This window comes from Bidens hawaiensis, unplaced genomic scaffold (genome assembly GCF_021521415.1).
Source record: "Bidens hawaiensis isolate Kalapana, Puna unplaced genomic scaffold, B.hawaiensis_p1.1 tig00032829_1, whole genome shotgun sequence".
NCBI classification, from domain to species: Eukaryota; Viridiplantae; Streptophyta; class Magnoliopsida; order Asterales; family Asteraceae; genus Bidens; species Bidens hawaiensis.
In genome coordinates this window covers 128672-150997 of record NW_027495614.1, presented here as the reverse complement: position 1 = coordinate 150997, position 22326 = coordinate 128672, and the positions used below count along the sequence as shown (strand labels likewise).

The 22326-nt window shown below is 32.7% G+C and overlaps 1 protein-coding gene across 1 annotated transcript; it reads left to right on the top strand.

Moving 5' to 3' along the window:
- The first annotated feature begins 5564 nt into the window (after positions 1–5564).
- On the top strand, positions 5565–9871 carry LOC143584164 (axial regulator YABBY 5-like). Its single transcript, XM_077066270.1, has 7 exons — positions 5565–6133; positions 6211–6366; positions 6608–6728; positions 8699–8747; positions 8848–8923; positions 9582–9662; positions 9803–9871. Exons 1-7 carry the CDS (start codon positions 5993–5995, stop codon positions 9869–9871), a joined length of 693 nt encoding a protein of 230 aa, XP_076922385.1. The 5' UTR covers positions 5565–5992.
- Positions 9872–22326: the final 12455 nt, after the last annotated feature.

Here is a 22326-nt window from a genome sequence, read left to right as displayed (position 1 = left end):
ATACGTTCCAACCAAATATCAAATCAAAGACGGGTTAAGAAATAGATAGTTGGAGTGCCCATGGGTTGACATGGTTTTTCACCCAACTAAACATTTTAAAATAAATAATAATAAAAATATTGAAAATTTTTTCCCGAATTTAGCCATGAACACCGTGAATTCGGTTTTTATAAGGAATGTAACCAACCAGTCACGTTGACCCCTTAAAGTTCCGGTAGTATGACATTTGTTCCACTTTGGCATATAGGATCGGGTACTGTGGTTAGGTTATCTTCCAGGTAAGGAATAACATCTTACCTTGGGTTCTCAGAACTGTTTTGCCAAGGCCCAACTCGCAGTTCTCTCCCCCTTATGGTTACTACAGAACATGTCACACTCCCATGCTTTAAGGTGCAGGAATAAAAACAAAAACAAGGGAATTCTTAAAGAATTTACCAAAATAAAATGCAATCTACTAGAAAATAAGAGATTTTGAAAATATTTTGAGAGTAAGGCATAGCCTCGGAATTTGTGTGTGCACAATATTAAAACAATAAAATAAATAATCAATTTTAAGTAAACTGTAAATACATAATAATAAGCACATAGGCAATCAAGTAGGCACATATAAGGTACTAAGCATATTACGATGACATTTCTAACCACCTATCTTATAACCTTCGGCTCTGATACTAATCTATCATACCCCAACCTAAGACGGAAATGCCGGGGTGCGAACCATTGGTATAAAATAAGGCAATTCACAGCTCACAAGGTACTATCATATAATATAAAATAAGGCAATATCTATTTAATTTATTTATTTCAAATTTTAAATATGTACACAAATTCCAAACATGATAAAAATAACCCAAAGTAAAATAAAATGCAAATATTCTTTATTTTAATATCTAATGGTTTCTCTATGTGTTTTTTACCTTAGCTTCAAACCAATTGATAACCTGCAAATGCGTACGAAATAAACACAGATTTGTCAACAACACATGTTGAGTGAGATAATCACCAGTTTTGACACTAATAACAATATATATAATAAATGAGAAATGATCGAATAAAATAACGTAAGTATAAATCAATCAAACCATGAGCAAATAGTTGTGTTAGTTGCCGTTACCATACGAATCGGGCATTGGCTACTATGACTAGCATAAAAATGTGAGTGTCGGTTGACCATCGACATGCAAATCGGGCTTTGTCTATAAGACGACGTATGATCACACTTTAATGTGATTATGATGGACCTCTCCGAATGCGATAAAATAAACACTCAAACAAGTAGCAATTAGCATTTAATTAAAATACACACAATATTTACGTTTGAGAATTTGTGTGTGTGTGTATATTTGATATTAAACTACGATTAGATACGCATATGTCCCCAAAACATTTGAAAACAGTAAAATAAAAGGGGAATGATATCACACCTTATTGCTTAAGCGAATGTGCAAGAAATAAGAATAAAAGATAATAAATAAGCGAATCATTCTTTAGTGCGTCGTCTTATATAAACCGAATAGACCTGAAACTTTGAGACAAACAACTACAGTTAAAACCGAGAATTAACCGTTGGAATCGATCCAAACGGATGTCTAGAACTCCGGTTATGAGATATTTAACTTTTAAGCGAGCTGGTACTGACCAGAATCCAAACAGCGAGTCAGAATTCGGGTTTGGGTCAGTAGCCTTAAAATCTGTAAACAAAAATAAAAGTCTTCTGGACCAAAATTCGATTCCGACCAGAAGTGTTAGATATCGATTGGTCAAAGTTGTTGACCAATATGCCCTTAAACGAGTTGGAGTCAAATTGACTCGTTAATTCCCCTCAATATTAGAAATTGATTGAGGTTTATTGACTATTGAGTAATAATGAACAACTTTCAGTAAACAACTTACCGGGATAGTACTTGAATCAATGGAAAAACAAAGTCAAAGGTCGGTAATATAGCAAAGCTAAACACAAACACTTGTAACTTTAAGTAATATAGCAAAAACGAAGGTGAAATCAGGTGTTTAATGAGAGTGACGGCTGAGAGAGCTATTATTAGGGTTTAGAAAAGAAGTTGACATGTGATTTATGTCTTGTTTAAATAGAATAGGTAAGCATAAGTTAATTTTAGTTAAAAAAACTCGATTAAGTAACCGAATATCATTTTAATGACTAAATCAACTGAAAACTCATCAAAAAATTTTCTTGTTGAATGGGTTATTGAATGTGGGCATACACCAAGTCTAGGTTAGTTTTCTTGTTGCTTAAAACATGCTATTTGGTCCAAAAATAACCGATTTTGCACTAAAATACGAACTAGGAGTTAAAATAACAAAAATGAGCTGTGTAGACCTGTGGCCGCACCACGTGAACACCGCACCTCTCTTGGCCGTGTGGCGTGGCGTGGTCAAGGGGTGGGGAACTTTGTTTTTTGGCAAATTTAGTACTTGTGCTTTAAAAATGCTAATTTTTGATATTTTAATAGTTTTTAAGCAAGAAATGGTAAGTTTTAACAACAAAAAGGGTATGAAATAAAATAACTCCATGTATACTTTTAAATACATGATTTTATTAATAATAAATATTCGAATTACGTTCTCAAATCGGTTTAAACAAAAACGAATACAAATACGAAAAATTCGAGATGTTACTAGTACTAGTTGGTACGGTACCGCTTTCATCCCTAGACGATCCTGAAGCACTTGTAGATTACTTGAAAGCTTTGTTTTGATTAGACTGAACTGCATATCGAACAGTTTTTACCCTGTTAGCTGGACGAACGGTGGGATGTGACTGACTGAGAAAGGCTAAGCTGACTCCAGAAGTTGTAGAGACGCCGACATGATTCAGAGAACTAACATGATTGCTCATTCGTAGTTTATCATCCATTTCAAATAATTTGATAGTAGAGGTCAACCTTGTTAGTGTTGTAGTATTCAGATTAGTGGGTCTCTTGATAGTAGTCACACTGCTATCCATGTGTAAGGAAGTGAATTTAACAGCTTCTTGTTGATCTCTGACATCTCTCTGATGATATCGGCACTTCTCATCTTGGTGTTTAGTGCTTTAAATCTGTTGATAGGATAAGTAACCATTTCCCCTTGAATATGATTGAACATGTTGAATTCTGTGTTTAGCATTTCTCTTCGGCTTTCCCTCATATCCCAATTTCCTTCAAACTTTTCAACCAAGGCATCCCAAAGACCTTTAGAATTAGTGCATTCTCTTAAGGTTTGAGAAATATCAGTGGACAAACACATACTAATTACCCCATATGTCTTTTCATCTTCAAGCATTAGTTTCTTATCATTATCAGCCAGACTTTCAGGAGGAACACCAACTGGTCCATCAGGAGTCATTGTTGTAGGCTTTGTGAGGGACTGAGGTCCATTCTCAGTAGATCTTAACTAGTACAAAATCATTTATTCTAACAAAGTTCTTGAACCTCCACTTCCACCCATCAAAATTACTTTCAAAGTTTAACAGTTTGGGTGGTTTGTTTGTAGTTCCAGCCTCATTTTCAAACATCGCGTAGTTCTTCAACATTTCGAGATCGTAAGATATCTTCCTAAACTGACCAAAAAAACCCCAAATAAAACCAGTCCTTTAAAAACAACAAATTTTTTGAAAAATTCCAAGTCAGGGGAATCGCAATCGCACAGTGAACAGTAATGCGATGCGATTGGATCTCTGAATGCGAATGCGATTAAGTTTGTGAATGTGAGTTCTGGAATTGGTTTGCGAGTGCAACTGGGTCTCATAATGCGAATGCGATTGTGTTCCAAAAATGAGATGGCGATTTGTAATATAAATGCGATCACGACTAACTAACAAAATATGATTGCGATTGTTTTTCAGATTCGATTATGACTCAATCACAAATGCGATTGCGATTATGAATTTTGGAAAAACAGAAATGCATTCAGCGCTGTAACGTACGAATCTTCAATCAAACACACTTTTAGTTAATTTTGAAGCCTTAAATAACTTGAACACCCCAAAGAACACTTAAACACACCTTTCAAACACAAAAACAATACCAAAATCCAAAGTTGTAAATCAAAAACCTCAACTAGTAAAGCTAAAAGCTCTAATACCAATTGTAAGTCGTAAAACCAGGATCAAACAACTTGTTCTTGAATCAATCTCACTTATATGCTAGCGGAAATCATATATAAGGAGCCTAGATCTCGGTTCTTGTTTACGTTTGAATTATTTACTAAAAATAGTAAGTAAAGACTTGGTGAAGGGATATGGTTAGTGATAGAAAGAGGGATTTTATAAAGGGTTAGGTTGTGCATGCTTCACCTATTATAGGTGAAGCCATGCCATGCTTTCATTTTATTGTAACAGCCCAATTAATGGGCTATTATTACAAGGCTTCGGATCCAAACATACAAGCAAGACAAACGAAAGTTTAACATAATACATCATGAAATAAATGAACAAATACAAAAGACTTAAATAAACAAAATGGGCTCTACATTCTCTAAAATTTCTTTGATGATAAGAAAATGAAGATAGAGTTGTTTTGATCAAATGCTATTCATGTTTTATCAAATACTATTACTATGTATTAACCATGCTTCATGGCTTAGTAACTATAAAAAATAAACAAGTAAAGTTAAACCATTATAAATTGAACCGTGTTTGATTAGTTTTGTATATTTACGACTGCATTTGCTATGGATATAACTTGTAGGTCCTTTAGGTGCGGATCTAACAACTATTCTTGGATCAATCAACTTAGTGCTAGCGGAATATCACACTAAGGCACCTTGATCTCGGATCTTGTTGTGTATTAGTTATTTCGGCTTTTATAGTCTAGAGAAAACTAGATAACATTGTGAGATTTTTTTTTCAAAAAGCTTAAATGTCTCATGCACATGCTTCCTATTTATAGGGAAGCATGACATGAGACAATATTGTATTATAACTAGCCCAATGGGCTTTATGTACAAATAGCCTTAGGCCCAATTACATTAATACAAAGATAAGCCCAACTAACTAACAATACAAAAGACTTATAAATAAACAAAACTAGGCCTAACATAACTAACGGAGAAATTTATATAATCAGTACAGCTCTAGGTAAGCTAAGTAAGGCAGCCACTTTGGTTCTCCAAGTTCATAGGGCCACAAAAATTTAAGGATTTAATATTATAAAAGAGAAAAAATAGGGGAGAATACCCATTTGGGCCTCAATAATCCCTTCATCTTCTGATTTAATCAATTTTGTTTTGTTCCTTTAACATTTATGGCACACGGTTAGATTTATATGTTTGATATAGTTTTTGAGTTAAAAATGTCAAAAAAATAGTCATTCAAAAGGGCCTCAAATTTTTATCTTGGTTTAGGCTTCCGAACATGTTGAGCTGGTCATGTATATAATATATACAAATGTTATATATGACTTATAGTTGTTAACGACGACTATGTTCTTCTTCGGTATGATCAAATGAGGCTTGTTGATCTTGATTAACCAGTATGATCGACTTATTGTGATTCGTCATGTTTAGTAGTGATTGCGTAGAGTAATCATTACTAGTAGTGAATAAATTGAAAATTTGAAAATCATGAACTCTTCACATGTACAATATATCATATAGACTCGTATATTAACAACATTTTACTAACATTTAGACAGTGTAAATTATATGCCATGTCAATTGGGCAAAAAGCCAAGAAAGAATGTAGAGTATACATAACATGCAACCCATGCATGGGTACCTATACCCAACCCACTATTTGCAATAAGAACCCAAAAGAAAAGGCAAATTGACAGTTGTGGCCTTATATAATTTCTCTCTCTACTGCACACCACTCCTCTTTACCTCTTATCTGCTCCCCCTTTCTTGCTCAACTTAACTCATGAGACCCCAAAAGCAGATCCAAGGTGGTTGTTAATCTGTCGATTCACAACAATCAATCAACTCGACTCACATCAATCAATCAATCATATCACATCACACCCCACATAAATTTCCAAACATACCAAACCAAAACATGTCCATCTCTTCCTCCACCACCTCTCCCACCGTAGCTCAGCTCCTCCACCACTTCCCTCCTCCACCACCACCACCACCTTCTTCATGCTCCGATCAACTCTACTATGTTCATTGCACTCACTGTGACACCGTCCTTGCTGTATATAACCTCTTTTCAACTAGGGTTTTACTAGTATTGTTGTTTTTTTTAACTGGCTTCATGAACTACTGCTTCAGGTGAGTGTTCCTTGCACCAGCTTGTACAAGACGGTAACTGTCCGGTGTGGTCACTGTACCAGCCTCCTGCCCATGAACATGGTGCTACCACCTTCAGTGAACCAGTTTCCATTTGGTCACAATAATTTCTTTGCTCCTTCGACTCACACACATCTGGTAATCTTTCTTCAAGATTTAAGCTTGTAAATGGGTATCAATCATGGTTACAGAAGTCGTCAGACGCTATGAGGTTGAGTACTGCATAGTAGGGAGTACTCGGCCTAGATGGGGAGTACTCCGGAATTACTCATCGAATACTCCGGAATTACTCGGCCTAGTCGAATACTCAGTGACTAGGCGTGATTTTTGCAACTATAGTATTGATATAAGTAATCTAAATGTTTAATTTTTTTTACAGGATGATCAAATTTCAAATGTGAGTGCTAACTTTCTGACCAATCAGAATTACCCGAATGATTATTCGCTGACTGCAAGAGGAGGATTTAGAGAGATTCCAAAGCCTCCTGTGACTAATAGACGTAAGTCAAATTTCTTTTGATCACATGCTTCTTATTTTTTTCTTATTATAAATTCTATAAGAAAATAATGATGATCAAGTATGAAAGCATGAATATTGTTAACATGATAAGTTTAGAAAATTTCTTTTTCAGTATTAGAAGTGATAAAAGTTGTGTTAATTCAAACAAAACATTTGGCAAAACTATAATTCACTTGGTAAAAAAAATGAAAATCTTTGAAGCTGAGAAGTGATAAAAGTTGTGTTAAATGTTCATATCATACTTTGAAAGTTTGAATATTCGTCTTGAGGCCTATGTTCTTATATTTTTTACTATATTTTTTTTATGCTGCGATTTACCTTCATTTGTTATTTTATTTTCCTACGCTGCTTTAACCAACACTTTACATATTAATTAAGTGTTTCACTAATTATCTTAAGTTTTTTTATTCTCATTTTTTGGATCCTTTTATTCTTGTTGGTTTTGAAAACAAAGCTTTCAAAATCTTAGAAGATAAAATATATACCTTCAAATTAGAACTAGTTATTTTGGACATGAGTTCTCTTTTGAATATAGCACTTGCAAAAAGTATCCAATGGTTATGATTAATGATTACTTATGGATCTCAGTTTTACCGAGGTACATGTATTAGTTGTTTGATATATTACTGATGTCCAAAGGGACTAATAAAACTTCCATTCCCTCACTTTCCATGCTCCTTGATCGATCATGTTTAAAATCAAAAGCTTATGATCTCTCTCTCTCTCTCTCTCTAACACACACACTAATCATTTACTTTTCTTCCCATACAGGTACCCCAAAGTCCTAATAAGTGCATTCACATATATATGCTATATTACACCACCAAAAAAATAATAGATTTAACTTGTTTTTTGGAGAATTTTGAACTAGTATGACTTAATCGAATATCCATTTACTTATTAATAATATTCTTAACCATAGTTATGGCTTTCTCCCCTTAGAAATACAAAAAATAATCTAAAATATTGAAAATGGTTTAATCTCTCTTTTTACTAATTATTTAGATATGAGCAATTGACCTTTTGGCTCACTGCTATGGGGTGATGGTTAAGGCTTGGGATCCTTGAGGTCTCGGGTTCGAAACCTGACTCAAGGGGGGTTTCCTACAGTGGTGGGTTTCCTCCTTGATGGTGTTTTTGAGTGAGTCAGGCCTGGAGCTTCAAAATTAGTATACACGGTTAGCATCCCATCTCAGGAATACTCACTCGGGTATTGATGGTGGATCCAAACGCTATTAAAAAAAAAGTTAGAAATGATATAGTAAACAAACTAGATAATACGTAGGCATCTACAAATTCAGCTAAGTTTTAACTTAGAGGTTATTGATAATAGATCTACGCATAAAATACAAAATACATTGCATGCCTTTGAATATTTCAAATTACAACAAAAAGACTATATTAACATTATTTGTTTGCTAAAAAGATATAAGTAATTGACTCTGATTCGACCACCTCTAAATAAATATATAATTGTACTATTTTTTACCTAAAATATATACAATGTTTTAAAATACCATTTATGAAAATATAGCCTAGTATAGCATAGTTTTCATCTTTAGTTTTATTATTGTAATATAACTGATTTAATTATCATATAATCCCACAAACTCAAAAATCAACTAATTAATAATTCATCTGTAATATATTTGGTTTTCTTTCTTTGTATATTTTCATTCTTTTTACACATATTTGATATAAGTGAAGTATATAGAACAAACATTTATAAAGTTCATTAAATGAGGAAATGCACACAATTTGAACAGATTTGACATTGATAGTTTGTAGGAAAATAAGAAAGGATGGATGAGGTGACAGTATAGATACCCTATCATTCCTTATATTTTTGTTCAATTATTATAAAATGACATAACACAAGAAAGAAGAGGGTGGAAGCACACACAGTCAAACAAAAGTGAAATTTGATGGGTTTGTTTTTGTTGATGTCAGCTCCGGAGAAGAGACAAAGAGTCCCCTCTGCCTACAATCGGTTCATCAAGTCAGCTTTCAACATCTCTTTTCTTTTTTACTCGATCTAGAACCATCCATTTTCAATGAAATAATGTAGAATAAAAGAAGATTATATGAATATAATGCAGGGAGGAGATTCAAAGGATCAAAGCTGGGAATCCAGACATTAGTCATCGAGAAGCCTTCAGCGCTGCTGCTAAGAATGTAACTTTTCTCCTTCTTCGTTCTTGGCGGTGTTTATTATTCGTAAACAAGTAGGGTTATGCCTTCATAAAACAGGAATAATTTCATATATACCCTTAAAAAGATTGCAAATGTTATTTATACCCACTTAAAAGTGTATATATATATGGTTTGGATCAAATACAAATAAAAATAGCGTTCTAATTGTGAGAATCAATTAAAGTAATTATATATACAAGTAGAATAATTATGTAATTACATAATTTCTTTACCTGATTTTTACAATTAGCACACTAATTTCATTTGTACGTTAACTTTTTCATATATATATACACACACCCAATTTTAACTCATTTAGAAGGGTATATATGATATTGGTTGGGCATATATATATGTGAAATTTCCAATGTTTATAAAGGTATATATGAAATTGTAAAAAACAAATACAACTAGACTTCATTTTCTTTCATTTTGCTTCAGTAAAGGATAAACACAATGCATGCTTATAGATGTATGTAGTACAGCATGACAAGTTGATTACTAACCATGCAAGTAATTTGCAAGAATTAAAAAATAGGGTTTCATGCTTTGTTTAAAAAAATACAAAAAGCGTAAATGTAAACAAAAAGGTATATTTTATTATTTAAATATGTGATCTAATTGTTTTTTGATCCAACAGTGGGCCCACTTTCCACACATTCACTTTGGTCTGATGCCTGATCAGATGAGTGCTGTGAACAAGAGCAGCATGCGCCAACAGGTACACTGTTGATATATATATCATTTCTCTATTATATGATCCCACATTCCCATGGCTCTTGAAAAACAAAATTAATGATTGTCTTTACAAGAAACAATATTAATATCAGTTTGAACTTTTTTTTCCTTTTGTGCGTGTAGGAAACTGATGGTGGTTTCATGAAAGATGGTTTCTTCTCTTCTGCAAATGTGGGCGTCTCTCCTTACTAGTTACCCTTATCCCAACTACTTAGTACTTAATTAGCTGTATCAGCACAACAAGCTGCTTATCTACCCTTGTACCTTCAAATTTTAATGTAGCAACTGTTTCCAATATCACACTCCTTTATGCTTCAAATCTATCTCCCTCTCTCTCTCTCTCTCTCTCTCTCTCTCTCTATATATATATATATACACACACACACACATATACTAGACGGGTGTTTGCGCGATGCAACGGGAGACTCATACCTTAGTAATCATGTAACAAGTTTATGGGCATTTTTGTTCGTTTGAAACTGTGAAACCATTCAAACCAGCCATTAGTTTGATTTCACGGTTGATTTTATTCATTAACTTTTGGCCATTCAACTTCAAATTTCAACGGGTTGGTTTCAGTTTTCGACGGCAAAAAAATGTTACTAAGGTTTGCTCACAGTTTAATTTAAAAAACTATCAAAACCAGACCGCAAACACCCCTGAGTAAAATGTTATTTTTTTTAACTGAAAAACTATAGAAATATCATACTCAAAGTCTCAAACTAAAGAAATAAAATGCTCATTTTTATGGTCCACTAGCTTTTAAAAAATATTAGTGTATGAAAAAATTAGAACATTTAAAAATCGTTTGGGGAAGTTGAGTTTAAAATGAAAATAAAAAGAATATATAAGTAAAATATTACGCACTGGCCTTAGGTTTAACTATTTTTTTTAAATTTACAAAATCTGATTAAAGTTAAGAGGCAAAATTTAACCATTTCATGATGAAAGACGTTATTGCGCTTGTTCAAAATGCTTTGTAGGTTATAGCTTATACATTAAATCTTGCATTTTACTTGAAAATAAGGTGTCTTAATTTGCTCATATCTCCTTCATTATATATACACACATACATATATATATAGGGTTAAGTTCACACGAACCGTGTATCTACATCCTACATAACATATTTACACACTGCATATTTACAACATTCAACCCTACACAGCCTACACATTATTTTTAAATCATGCATAACATATTTACAAACTATGTATTCACACAACATTTACAGGCTGTGTAGGATAAAATGTTGTGTGAATATATAGTGCGTAAACATGGTCGTCTCAACAATATTGGAAGTCTAAATCAAAATGAGATTTTGTGGCTCTTTTATGACAATTGTATTAAAAAAACACAAAAAAAGTGCTAATAATGAGTCTTGAACTCATGACTTGAAAGTTAGCCACAAACAAACTTACCACCAAACCAATATACATATTTGTATCTAATTCGCCGATTATATTATTTGGAGGCATTAACTTGTGTGGACTTAAAGCTCTATCTTCATTTCACTATCACAAGGGCCGCCCATGTGCGTAATATAAATACATTATATAGGTTGTGTAGGATTGAATACTGTGTAAATATATAGTGTGTAAATATGTTGTGGAGGATGTAAACATTCCGTGTATGGTGTAAATATATTGACTTTAGATAATAAATGTAAGAAAGAAAAATGTACCATTGATTTTAAATAATATATAAATTTTGAGAGAATAGCTTTGGAGATGTAAATGATAATTATATTATTTTAGATATTCATCTTTCTAAATGATGACCATGAATTGCATTTATTATGTAAGTTATAAAACTTATTAAAATAAATTCTGAAATTAATCCATTTTTAGGAAGAGGGTATGAAAATAATCCTTGAAATTTTCAACTTCCAAAAAGAATCCACCCAAATCAATCGGATCCGTGACATTGAAATTCCCAACGATGGATTTCGCCGTCCAATAAGATTCTGACAAGTGTATTTAACCTTATCTACCACGTGGCTTTTGCCTTCTAATCAATCGGCCCAGAGAGTTTTGTAGTCAGATATATCTTCACCGGTAACTTTGGTCTGAAAATCACATCCATAAAAATTCGTGTTTTTTTAAATTCGTCTGACCAAATGAATTTCAAGTGTTCATCTTCGGAGACGAAATTCAAAAAAACACCATCATCATCATCATCATCTTCTTCTTCTTCGTCACATTCTCCCTTAGGCGCCGCCACCCATCCTCCATCTCCGACGAACTCCAAGAGCTCAACATATATGAATTTCCGGCGATGGCGGTGGCTCGCCGGAAAAGGTTGAGCTCTTGGACTTTTTCGGGGAAGGGGATTGGTGGCGGCGGCGACGAAGAGAGGATGTGATGAAGATGAAGAATGTGAAGAAGAAGAAGAAGATGATGAAGATGATTAGATCCATGAAATTCACGTGAAATTCGTCTCGTCGGTTCAGACGAATTTCACGTGAACATGAATTTTAGACCAAAATAATCGGGGCAGATAGATTTGAAAGTAAAACTATCGGATTGTGTTAGTCACTTTACAAGTGTCAACGATTTAGTGGTGGGCGAATTTCAGACCAAATGCATTAGCGCCGACGGTTTTGGATGGATTGTTTTGGGAAGTTGAAAATTTCAAAAATTATTTTCAGACTCTCTTACTAAAAATGGATTATTTTCAGAATTTCCCTTTAAAATAACTCAAATTTGACTTGTGATTTAATTTTTTAATGAAATCACATAAATAATGTTATTATTAGCATACCAAAGTACCTTTTTCTTAATAAAACTATTTAAATAAGAGCATTATTAATTACAAGTATGTCATTTTAAATAATAACCATCGATCAAACATCATCAATGGTTCAAATTAACTTCTCGTACTTCTCACTCTAATATCATTTCTCGCATGAAACATCATATATATATATATATATATATATATATACAACATATATATATAAGGTAATGTTAAAATAAAAACCCACTTGAGTTGTGAAAACTCTAGAAACCCATTCTCAACCACATGTTTTTAATTAAAGTTTGAAACTTGTGGTTCACAATTAAAGTTAATAAAAAATGTAAATATAAATATTTTTTCTCTCTCATACAAACATATATAAAAATTAGTAAAAAAATGTTAAAAAATAGCAAAACAATTTTTTTTTAGTTTTCTATGTTTTGTATTAAATGTTACAACATATATTACGTGTGTAAAAAAAACAAAAAAAACGATGTTACATAAGATTTTCACGAGTTTTCACAACTCAAGTGAGTTTTCATTTTACACTTCCCCTATATATATATATAGTCAGGATCGAGTACAAAGTTAAGCAAAATACACGTCGTGGCATTTTCATAAATAGTGTAATGCTAAAACAATTTTGAATTAGCGTAATAATTATTACGAAAGTTGTAAACTTTAGCATAATACTATGAGCTACTAGTATTTAGTGTAGTCGTATAATTATTTATTAAGAGTAATTATCAAATTGTCACCGATTCACCGTGTCTTTCTATGCTTCGCTTCGCAAATGAGTTTGAACGATAATATCTAATTGTGTTTGATCTAATATACACACACCCCACAATTACTGCAGATAACTTGAGATAATGCCAAAACCAACTTTTTCTATAAAGGACTTTTAATATTACAATTTAAACATCACCATTACGTATGGAAAGCAAATGCCGTCAGCTCTTTCTTATAGCAAAAGCAAGTCTTTTAAAAACTATATTGATAAATCTTTGAGTCATATAATATTAGTATGCATGACTTGCTGGAATCGGATAAGTTTCTCCACCGATTCAGACCCGAGGAAACCAAAAGTATCAAATTTAAAAGATAAAAACGCATGTTGATTGTCAAGGCACGCTTCTCGTATTTAGTCACTTCACACACACACACACACACACACACACACACACACACACATATATATATGTGTGGTTAGTTAAAAATAAAAACCCACTTAAGTTGTAAAAACTCTAGAAACCAATTCTCAACCACATGTTTTTAATTAAAGTTTGAATCTTGTGGTCCACAATTAAAGTTAATAAAAAATATAAACATAAATATAACTTTTTCTCTCGCCTGAAAACATATATAAAAATTAGTAAAAAAAGGTTAAAAAATAACAAAACAATTTTTTTTTATTTTCGATATTTTGTATTAAATGTAACAATATATATTACATGTGCAAAAAAAAAACAAAAAAAAACGATGTTACGTAAGGTTTTTACGGGTTTTCACAACTCAAATGGGGTTTCATTATATACTTCCCATATATATATATATATGGGAGATTTCAAATGAGAACCCATTTGAGTTTTAAGAACTCGAAAGAACTCAGTGTAACGATTTTTTTTTCGAATTTTTTTTACACATGCGTAATATATGTAGGTTACATATACGCAAAAAAATTACAGAATTTTTTACGCACCGAGTCGACTTTTTACACATGTGTAACGGACGTAAAAATTAGTGTAACCACTTACATCTTTATTCTCTCTCCTACTTTGACTTTTTGGTCAGATTTAATCTCAATCACATATTCAAATCCATTTAATCAAATGTGTGGCCAAGAATTGAGTTCTTAAGTTCTTAAAACTCAACATGGTTCTCAAAATATCCCTCCCCTATATATATAGGCTAAGTATAAAATGAAAACCCACTTGAGTTGTGAAAACTCTAGAAACCCATTCTCAACTACATGTTTTTAATTAATGTTTAAATCTTGTGGTCCACAATTAAAGTGAATAAAAAATGTAAATATAAATATAATTTTTTCTCTCTCCTGAAAACATATATAAAAATTAGTAAAAAAATGTTAAAAAATAGCAAAACAATTTTTTTAAGTTTCGATGTTTTGTATTAAATGTTACAACATATATTACATGTAACAAAAAAAACGATGTTAAATAGGGTTTTCGCGTATTTTCACAACTCAAGTGGGTTTCATTTTAACCTTACCCTATATATATATATATATATATATATATATATATATATATATATATATATATGGGAGGGATAATTTTAGAACCGTATTGAGTTTTAAGAATTTTAAGAACAATTATGACCCACTCATTTAATTAAATCTTGGGTTTTTTGTGGTTGTGATTAAATGACATTATAATATTTAGAGATGAAAGAGAAAATATAGTATTATATATGAAAAGAGTATGATGGTAAAAATCAATCAATCAATCATGCCCAGTAAAATCCCACCGACAGCAAAGCTATAAGTAGGATCTGGGGAGGGTGGGATGTAGGCACACCGTACCTCTATCCAAAGAAATAAAGAGATGGCTTCCAGAGAGACCCTCGGCTCTAAGTGCATGTGTATGAAGCAAAATAAAAGAAATCAAAGTTTAACAGTTATATAAAAACTACTACTAATTATAATAATATTAATAATAAGATCACAGTTTAACAGCTATATAAAAGCTAATAATAATTATAATTATAATAATAATATATGTAAGGGAAATACCATTATGGTATGTGACCTAAATAAGTTAAGTCTAAGCCCTAAGGTATTCAATTCTCTCTAAAAATCCTTAACTTTAATTCTACTTCTCTACGAATTCCTATCCTCAACCATGTCCTCGGAGAGGTTTAGGTCTATCAAATCATGCCTAATCCTCTCATCCCAAGTCAATTTCGGTCGTCCTCTACCCCTCCTCCCCTCTATAGTAATGTTTTCTACGGATCTAACAGGGTTCGTCGTCTGTCTTCTCTTTACATGTCCAAACCATCTCAATCTCCACTCTCTTATCTTGTCTGCTATGTTCGCCACCCCTAATCTCTCGCGAAACACAACGTTTCTTATTCGGTATAGTCTTGTGTGCCCACACATCCAACGTAGCATTCTCATTTCTGCTACCTCAATCTTCCGCACTTGTGCCTTCTTGATGGCCCAACAATCTGTTCCATATAGCATTGCAGGTCTAACTGCCACCCTATAGAATTTTCCCTTTAGTTTAGTCGGGAAACTCTTGTCGCACAATATACCTGTGGCTGCTTTCCATCTACACCATCCTACCTGAACTCGGTGGGTCACATCACTGTCTAATTCCCCATCGCTCTGTACAAATGATCCTAAATACTTGAACTTCGTTACCTGCGGGACCACCTGCCCTTCAATTGTGATCTGTGCGTCTTCATTGTCGTTTATCCCACCAAAATCACAGTGGAGGTAAAAATACATGTAAGAAAAGACAAAAAACTTTAACATTATACTATTTTTCATTCTTTTCATTTTCCTATTTTTTATTTATAGTTTGACCAAATTTTTAAATAATAAAAACAAGCTATTTGTAAATAATTAAAAAGAAAAAAACATTCCGACATATATTTAAATCTTTTAAATACAAAAATACGTAAAAAAAACTATTACAACAACAAAAAAAACTAAAAACATTTGTACGAACATTTTTTTTTTCTTTTAAACAATCATTTCGAATAGCACATTATTCATAAACCCCTTTTTTTTCTTTTTGAAATTGTTTTGCATGTTCTAAGTGATTCATTTTTTCCTCTTTGCTCTCTATACATGTAGGGAATTACATACATAAATTCGCAACTTATCCAAAATACACAAAGTACATAACTTATCGAAGCAACACAAATTATACAATTTACCCAAGTTACACAAAATACAAAAATTATACAAATCACCCAATTACATATACAGTAATTACATAAATTATATAACTTGCCGAAACTGCACAATTTATACAATTTACTCAAGTTACACAAATTACAAAAACTACGCAAATTATCCAAAATAACATATACATCTACATCAATTACAAAAATTACCCAGATCTAATTATTACCTATCATGAAATACACAAATTACATATACTACACACGCTATATAAATTACGCTTACATAAATTACACAAAATACTCAAATTACCCAAATTACTGAAATTATGCAAGTCACAAAATACTTAAATTACCATTTTGTTTTACTTTTCATAAATTCCATAACATTCATTTTTTCCTATGAAACATTAAAATAATATTTATGAAAGTATATGTAATTAACACAAGCTGGTTAGAAAGTTAAACATTTTTTACTTACAATTAAGTTAATTTATTAAATTAAAATGGGGTTGAATGTTTTGGGTTTTTCGTGAAGAAATCAAAATTTGTATATACTAAAACCATATAAAAATTTTTTTCTTAAAATATGGATATCGATCGTCTTTAAATTATTCACGTTTCACGTTTTTATTTTCATTGATTCGTTTCTTTAAAAAAGTTGACAACATCAACATTCTTGTAATAATTAAAGAAAATCGTACTATATAATTATATATATCCAATTCAAAATACAAAGAAATATTTGTAAAAATCCTAACAAACAAATTTTATTTTATTTTTTCACATTTTATAATTTACATATCAACTACTTTGATTTAAAAAAATCTATGAATGAAATATATAAAAAATTTATGAATGAAATAAAGTAATCATTTTATATTGGAGAGAGAAACATAGATTTGACAAAGTAATAATTATAGATTGGGGAATGTGATAAAATAGTTAATAAACTATAGTACCCTTTGGTTATTTTAATTTATAAATTGTATGGTTAAACATGGACCACATGCTCAGTTCTAAAGTTCTTACAACCGGGGTTGGTTCTTAAATGAAATCAGCCCTATATATATAAATATATATATATATATATATATATAGGGTAGAGTTATAATAAGAAGTGAAGTGTGTCTAAAAAGTATAGGAAGTAATCTGGTGCGTTAGATTTGATGATCTGACGGGCTAGATGATAAGTGTGATTTTAGGCGGTGTGTTATATTGTTAGGCGGTGTGTTTTATTTTTAGGCGGTGTGTTTTATTTTAATACTTGTTTTTATACTTTTTACACTTTTTAGGAAAGAAACCACTTCTTATTCTAACCTTGCTCTCTCTCTCTCTATATATATATAGAGAGAGAGGATTGGGTTCATTTCAGAAATGTTTTTAGTGTGGGAAGTGCGAGAAGAGATTCTGGCCAATCATAAGATTTCTTTTTAATTTTGGATTATTTAATTGTAGAAGTATATTAGTAAAAAGTTTAAGAGTTTCTTTTGGTAATTAATACTAATTAATGTTAAGTTACAAATGATTATACATTTGTAAGGCCCCAAACCCGGTAGCCCTACTTTAGCGTCGGCTTTACTCATAAACACAGTTCTTACAAATTAGAGTTCATTAAAACTTTCGCGGAATATAAAAACTTTCATGAAACGTTACAGCAATCCAAAACTTGCCTTAATTAAACATTCTTGTCTTTCAAAATAAACGTCAATTACATTAAAACATCTTGAGTCTTCAGATGCCAGTCTCCTATCGCCTACCATGTGCCCACTCAAGCTAGCTGTCTCATTCTACTCACCTGCGTGCATACTAAAAGTCAGCTACGCTGAGTGAGTTCTAGTAAATCGGACGCCATACAATACATACACATACATACATATCCGAATATACATATCCATACTTAACTAGTTACTCTCCTGTTCTACATACATACTTACTACCATACATACATTCATATCTACAATCACTAACCTCAGTCTACCGAGAGTACGTTCATAGTCCGCCGTCTATACCTGTACTCAAGGTTGAGAACACGTAAAAGGTCAGTAGTCCTTACCTATGTTCACCATTTAGGGTACGTGCAAGGTCCGCAGTCCTTCCCTATACCATCCTACATCCACAACACGTACAAGGTCCACAGTCCTTCCCTATGTTGCAACCTAATTCATAGCAAGTACGAGGTCCGCGGTCCTCCCCTATGCTACCACAACACAAATACAGCACGTATAAGGTCCACAGTCCTTTCTTATGCTGATGCCTATCTATAATACGTATAAGGTCCGCAGTCCTTAACTACGTTGTCGTCTATTATCTGTAACACGTATAAGGCCCACCGTCCCTATCTACGTTTACATCTATCATCTACATTACGTATAAGGCCCGCAGTCCTTAACTACGCCATCACCAGCCGAGTCTATGTCCGACAGAAGCTAGAGGGATTTGCCATCCTAACTTACTATGTCGAACGTAGAACTCACATACCATTCGTGTACCTGTATACACATACTTCACATATACAATAATTACATTATAGCATAAGAACACTCTAGGCGTTCTTTACATCATTCATTTAACAACCATACCCCTTGTCGATACGTGCAATATCCGAAGATCGTTCACGCCCCGACAAGTATTCATTTGTAATGTTCATACATCTTCGATATATAATATTCGTACCTTTATTTTTAACCTGACAGTACGCGCAATATCCGAAGATCGTTCGCGTACCGACAAGCAATCATTCATATCCATCACATATATCACATATGGCATACACTTATCACTTAGGATAAATGTATTAACAACACATCGAATATGCACACAGCCCCGAAAACATAACAAGGAATGGGGCTATAAACTCACCTGAACTCTGCTTCTTCCTCCGATAGTTGTAAATCCCTTCTTTAACTGAGCTCGGCTGACTGTATAAGTTACACGTATCAATTAACTACTACTACTCATGTTGTATTTCTATCTTTATACAACCCACAACGAACGGGGGTCCGGGGGCAGCGCCCCTGGCAGCGGGGTCTAGGGGCGGCAGCCCCTAGCAGGGTCCAAGGGGCAGAGCCCCTGGCTGGGGTCGAGCTGTCTTAACACATTTTCCATTAGGTTTTTAATTTTTCTAATCGAACTTGACTTTAGGCGAAGTTAAACCTTAGGCGAACTTAGCTTTAGGCGAAGTTAAACCTTAGGCGAACTTAGCTTTAGGCGAAGTTAAACCTTAGGCGAACTTGGCCGTAGGCGAAGTTAAGCTTTGAAGGCGAAGTTAAGCTTTTGCAGGCGAAGTTGTCATCAGGCGAACTTAGCTTTGCAGCGAAGTTGTCATCAGGCGAACTTGGCTTTGCAGGCTAAGTTCATCAGGCGAACTTAGCTTGCAGGCGAAGTTGTCCAGCTGCAGGTACTGTTCGTCCTTAAATCCCTTAATCATCTTCGTTTCTTAACCAAATAACTCGATTTAGGTATCCACGGAATCGTCTGACCAGTGCCTACAAACCCCAACCATCAAATCGACCTAACATCGATGTTTAAAGGGTGCGATTTAGGCATATAGGTTACGGGTTCTTTTAACAATCGATTAACCCATCAAATCATATCCATTTTCAGTAAGTTTAGCTTTGTTGGATTCGTTTTTACCATACAAACACAGATCTATCATTTCTATACTAATCCAAACCTAAACGAACAAGTTCTCGATATAAACGTACCGTAAATGAGTCGAACTATGAACACGAGCTGGTCTTGTTGCTTTGGTTCGTCACGACGATCTAGCACCAACGAGCTCGGGTCCTCGCCTTTGGATCTTGGTTCGGGTTGTGTGTTTTGGAGTGTGTAGAGATTAGGATGGATAAATGGATGGAATGGAAAGGATTGGGGTTTAAGGGGGTATTTATACTCCCTTAAGCCCATGGACCGAAGGCCCATATTTCCTTTTGGTCCATATCTAATCCCATCTAATTATCCTACTAAGTCTTCATATTTTGCTATTATTATTATCGTTCCACTAACTCGTTTATTTCACCCGACAAAATAATATAATAAATATTACTTTAGAAATTTCGGGATGTTACAACATTTATTTTTATTTTTTAATTTGATTTAATCTTTAAACAATTTGTAAAACAAAACCATCATACTCATATTATAAAAAAATATAAATATATTAACCATCATAAAAACAAATACATACACAAATCATAATATTAACCTACACATACAAAAACTAGTTCATGTTATCACCTACACATATCACAATATTTATATACATGCACATAACTAGTTCATGTTAACCTACACAAATCACAATAATAACCTACATATACAAATTACTTCATGTTACAGCCTACCATTTTGTATTTATCTACACATATCAGAATATTAACCTACACAAACAAATCTTGTTCATGATATCACATACAATTGATAGTGTTAACTTAAACTTGTAAAATATTCGCGATGTAGGAACACATCATATTTTTTTATAATTTTAATTATTTTATAATCTGTCTTTTATGTATAGGCAAATACGAGTTATGTGTAGATGAATATTATTTATATGTAGGTGAAAATAAAATGAACTAGCAAGCTGTGTAGGTGAATACGATATATGTGTAGGTAAATATTAGTTATGTGTTGGTGAAAAAAAAAGAAACAAAATTAGTGTAGGAGAAAATAAGTTGTGTTGGTAAATACGAGTTACATTTTGATAAAAATAAAAATAACTAACAACTTGTATAATTGAATATGAGCTATGTGTTGATTATTATGTTACTTGTGTAGGTGATCAATTTAATTGCGATATTCGTCAATTTCGGGTCTTGTTTGTATTCGTTTTTGTATTTGTTTATTATGTAAACCGACCCCATTTGTAAACCGAAGCTTATGTTATAATCAAAATGATGGATTTATGTTACAATATTGTTTCACACTTGTTGGGTCTTGAAAACATCCTATTTTTATTTTTATTTTATTTATTTATTTATTATTTATTTATTTATTTATTTATTTATTTATTTTTTTGTTGTTTTGTGTTTTTGTCTTAATCCATTTTGCATGAAAACTCTTGTGTCTCACACCCATATTTGACCACCAACATTACCCTATATATACACCACCTTTCCTCTTCATTTTCCCTTGCTACAACTCCAAAAAAAAAAAACTCTCTCAAACATCAAAGATTCAAGGTTATCTTCTTAAGTGTTCTTGAAGGATTTTGGTCTTTCATCTTAATTAGTTTATGTAGCCTTATTAATACTTGTTTATGGTTGTGCAACATATATATAATATACACCCCTTATTTACCTTTGGTAGTTACTTCTCCGATTCCGGTCGGTGAGGTTTCGGACCCCATAAGGCAAGGCTTCATGGAGGACTTCGTGTCCTTGATATATATACATCTATATAACTTGTTCATACATATTAATCTTGCTTATTTTAGTTTGTTGGTCATGTTTACAAGTTCCATGGTTATGGGTTTTTAAAAGTCTATGCTTCGGTTTAACCGTAAATAGCTCTAAACTGTAAACCAAACTTTGTTACTAGTTTTGTTTGTTTAAACATACTTAGTGTTAGATCTAAGTTTCTAAAATCATTTTTACAAATTCTATGGTTATGGGTTTGTAGAATCTTACCTCGGTCTTAACCCGAAACACGATCCGAACCGAAAACCGAACTTTTATTTAAAGACTTTATTGTTAACTTTTGGTATTTTTTTTATTTGTACATTATTATACAAGTTCTTTAGTGTTTGGACATGTGGAAACCATCTATGAACTTGTTGTGAGATGGAAACCGAACCAAACCGATTCTTGCTCGCTTAAGACACACAAGTGTGTTTTTTTTAGCCATCAAGACTTGTATATTTCTTTAAAAATAGTTACAAATTGATTTTTAAATATTTTCTTAAGTACTTGGAAATGTTGGATCCAACTTGATCTCATAACAAAGTTTGGACCGACAAAACCGAACACTCGCTTAACGTGCGTTGTTAGTTCTAAAACAATGGAACTACATACTTGGTTAAGTCTTTTTAAATT